Below are 4,064 nucleotides of genomic sequence, written 5' to 3' on the forward strand. Positions count from 1 at the left end.
ACAGAAATGTGACTTTTGCTTCATAAACAGTTTGACAAACAAGTGGTGCCTGCAGGGTGTATATTCATGGTATAACCGGCATAAACACAGCCTCACTTCGTGTGTGATTGTGCAGGAAATACAACTGTGCGCTCAGCTTCGAAAAAGGACCGCATCTATCCATTTATCCTCATCTCACCTCTATGTATGTGCTCTCTTTGAGCGCAGGTGCGGCTCTTTGCTGTGACACATCTCTAATGTAGTCTAGACGCTCCGGCGCCAGGGGTCATCGGGTGACACACACACACACACAAACAACAAGTAACACAACATGGACCATGAACTCTGCGTGACTCAACTATACCAAGACAGTTCACCTATTACGAGCCTTTAAAGTAAGCTTATTGCTAAATAGTCTTGATATTTAATCAACAGGTAAGGTAACACCTGATTCTGTTCACATGGACGGAGTTTTTTCAGTGCTAAATAGTCTGCACATCCCGGCTCTTATTATTTATTTTGCTGCGTTATTTTGCAAAATTATCTAATCTAAAAATAAACTACATAAATGAGTGCGATGCAATATTTTGCTCTTGGTGTTTTCAGTCCTTTATGTCCATCTTATGTGTCATTTTTTTCTGTTATCAATCAACCAACCGATCATTCGATTAAAGGCCTGTCAACGGGCTTCGTAAAGGTTCTTTTAAGGTCACCAGAAAGCTACATAAAGACTGCACCTGCACCTGCACCAAAGTTCTTTTTTTTTTTTCTCTCTATCTCCGAACATTGTTGCATTTTAAAACCATCTTCAGTGAGCTATAAATATGAGGCGCTCCAAACACACTCTCAGTTTTACTTCTGCCAAAAAATGACCACAATGCCGAGACGACTGGAGGTCCAGAACTCGATCCTCACTGGTGGGGACAGCTTTAACATGTGGCACGACTACATGAATCTGAGCCAAGTGTTCGAGAAACTGTGCAGCAACCGTGAGGTTGATAACCGAGACACCGAGCGTCCAAAGAAGGGACAAGCGCCCCCTTGGAGTAAGGTCCACACTTCCACTCGGGGGAAGAAATCCTCCAAAAACTCATCACAGTCCAGTCCGACCAGCAGCGCGTCGGACACCAGCAGCAGCGCCTCATCCTCGGACTACTGCCGCTTATGCAAGCAGAACGGGGAGACTCCGAGGGTGTACCTATCTCACAAGCTCAAATCAGACGACGGGAAAGTTTTCTGCCCCGTCCTCCGGAACTACACTTGCCCGATCTGCGAAGCCACCGGTGACAGCGCTCACACACGCAAGTACTGCCCGCAGATGAAGTGCGAGGCTGCTGGGAGGATGCAGACCGTAGGCAAGTTCTGGTAGCTGCTGAAAACTGAAGCTGCGAGAAACTGTACATATTTACCGAACTGTTTGGGGTATGTGTTCGTGTTGGCAGAGACCGTTTCAGTTCCAAAGACTGTTTCAAGTTTGACTGTCAAACACTCCGCTGCAGTCTGCAGCAAGGAGCCCTCATCCATCACATCTGTGGAGCCCCGAGCCGGGGTGAGCGCTCTCAAACCTCGGTAAAAATTAAACTCTTTAAAGTCCTCGAGTGTTTATTGTTGTTGTTGTTATTGTTGTTGTTGTTGTTGTTTAATATGATACAATTTCGGGGGTACTTCATAGGTCACAAGTGAAACACTAAAGTGGCTAACCTTTCTGTGGAATTAAATAGATTTCTAAAAATGTGCCCATAGTGTCAGTGCGCGAGTCTTTTAGTTAAAATGCAAATGCTATATTATCCCTCATGTCAGACAGATTATTCGACAAAAACGTCAGTATTTTGTCTTTTTTTTTTTTTTTTTGGTATTATAGAAAATTTTTAACTCACATGCAACTCTTCCACTTGAAGTTACAGATGTACCTGAACTCACCAGAGAACATGCGTCATAAAAAAATAATTAAATTAAATTAAAAGTAACACTTCAAGGCAAAAGTGAAACGATTATGTGAAGTGAGAAATTGAATTAAGGTTCAATAGTTTTAGTTTCAAAATAGAGGGGCTGGGGAAATACAGTATACAAGGTCAAAACAGAGTTTGTACAAGTTTGTACAAAGACAGCTGCAGTGTTTGTGTTTTCTAACTCAGGTGTCTCAGCTGAAGAACTGCGGGGTGATTTTAAGAAATCCCCTGTCAATTGGTTATGAGCAAAAATTGTTTCTATAAAATAAAAATTAAAAAAACACAAAAAAAACCCCCCCAGTTTCAACCGTAACGTGAAGTACACATTTTATTATTTTTTTCCTTTTAGTGAAAGGAAACAGCCGTCGCCGGTATGCTAGTGCGCACGCTCCACCCCCTCCTACGCCTCTTTCCCCCCCTTCTTTTTGCTTTGTAAATAAACAGAAATGTGACTTTTGCTTCATAAACAGTTTGACAAACAAGTGGTGCCTGCAGGGTGTATATTCATGGTATAACCGGCATAAACACAGCCTCACTTCGTGTGTGATTGTGCAGGAAATACAACTGTGCGCTCAGCTTCGAAAAAGGACCGCATCTATCCATTTATCCTCATCTCACCTCTATGTATGTGCTCTCTTTGAGCGCAGGTGCGGCTCTTTGCTGTGACACATCTCTAATGTAGTCTAGACGCTCCGGCGCCAGGGGTCATCGGGTGACACACACACACACAAACAACAAGTAACACAACATGGACCATGAACTCTGCGTGACTCAACTATACCAAGACAGTTCACCTATTACGAGCCTTTAAAGTAAGCTTATTGCTAAATAGTCTTGATATTTAATCAACAGGTAAGGTAACACCTGATTCTGTTCACATGGACGGAGTTTTTTCAGTGCTAAATAGTCTGCACATCCCGGCTCTTATTATTTATTTTGCTGCGTTATTTTGCAAAATTATCTAATCTAAAAATAAACTACATAAATGAGTGCGATGCAATATTTTGCTCTTGGTGTTTTCAGTCCTTTATGTCCATCTTATGTGTCATTTTTTTCTGTTATCAATCAACCAACCGATCATTCGATTAAAGGCCTGTCAACGGGCTTCGTAAAGGTTCTTTTAAGGTCACCAGAAAGCTACATAAAGACTGCACCTGCACCTGCACCTGCACCAAAGTTCTTTTTTTTTTTTCTCTCTATCTCCGAACATTGTTGCATTTTAAAACCATCTTCAGTGAGCTATAAATAGGTCACAAGTGAAACACTAAAGTGGCTAACCTTTCTGTGGAATTAAATAGATTTCTAAAAATGTGCCCATAGTGTCAGTACAGGATTGTGAACATCGCAACGCAAAGTTTTTGATTTCTCTCAAAACATATATTTCTTTTCATGCTGAACAGATAATATCTTTAATTTGAGTCAAAGTGATTTGCACTTGAACACGCCCACCAGAAATAGACCGGGACCCATTTTTATTCTGCATGGCTGCTGGAAACATCATGTCACATCTTTGATTAATTTCATCTGAAAATAAACGTAAGTAAAGCCAAGTGTGTTACAAAAGCTTTTATAATTTGTATTGCCAAAATCGCAGAAAATAACCCCATTTAAGCTGGGTCGACAGCCACCCCTAATTTTTGCATGATTGTAGCTGCTAGCTATAAGCTAGCTAGCTATCCTGCGCAACGTTAGAACTGGTTACCAGAAACCGACCATCACAGTCGGGAATACAAGTTAGTATACTGGTAAAAAACGGCTTTTTGCCTAACTAGCTAGCGTTACCACGATGCATCGGTGGTGGATAAAGCTAGCTAGCATAAGTTCATAGTTCATAACATTCATAGTATAACTCCGTGCTCCGCTTCGTTTGAATTTTTCTGGTGAGCTCGCGGTTTCTAGACACAAGCTTGTGTTTGTGCGCGCACGTTTGTCTCTCTTCATATAAATATCTGTGTGTTATGTGTGTGTACACCGAGCGCAAAAGATAATTATTAATGTGCATGATTTAGAGACAGAAATAACAAGCCAGCATATAAGATCAATGACATAAGACTAATTCCTTCAATTGACTTTCAGGCGCAGCTCGGAAAAATGTGCATTTTCTGAAGAAATTTTAATTTTAACAGCAAAAAATTG

The 4,064-nt window shown here is 41.2% G+C and overlaps 1 protein-coding gene across 1 annotated transcript; it reads left to right on the forward strand.

Annotated features, from left to right (window-relative positions):
- Nucleotides 1–775: 775 nt before the first annotated feature.
- LOC146640570 (nanos homolog 2-like) lies at nt 776–1,771 on the forward strand. The gene has a single exon (XM_085400097.1). The coding sequence runs from the start codon at nt 848–850 to the stop codon at nt 1,346–1,348; it is 501 nt and encodes a 166-aa protein (XP_085256223.1). The 5' UTR covers nt 776–847; the 3' UTR covers nt 1,349–1,771.
- The last annotated feature ends 2,293 nt before the right edge of the window (nt 1,772–4,064 follow it).

The sequence above is a fragment of the Rhamphochromis longiceps genome, unplaced genomic scaffold (assembly GCF_057381845.1).
Source record: "Rhamphochromis longiceps isolate RC_006_pf unplaced genomic scaffold, R_longiceps_female_GT1.1 unmapped_scaffold_5, whole genome shotgun sequence".
In the NCBI taxonomy this organism is placed as follows: Eukaryota; Metazoa; Chordata; class Actinopteri; order Cichliformes; family Cichlidae; genus Rhamphochromis; species Rhamphochromis longiceps.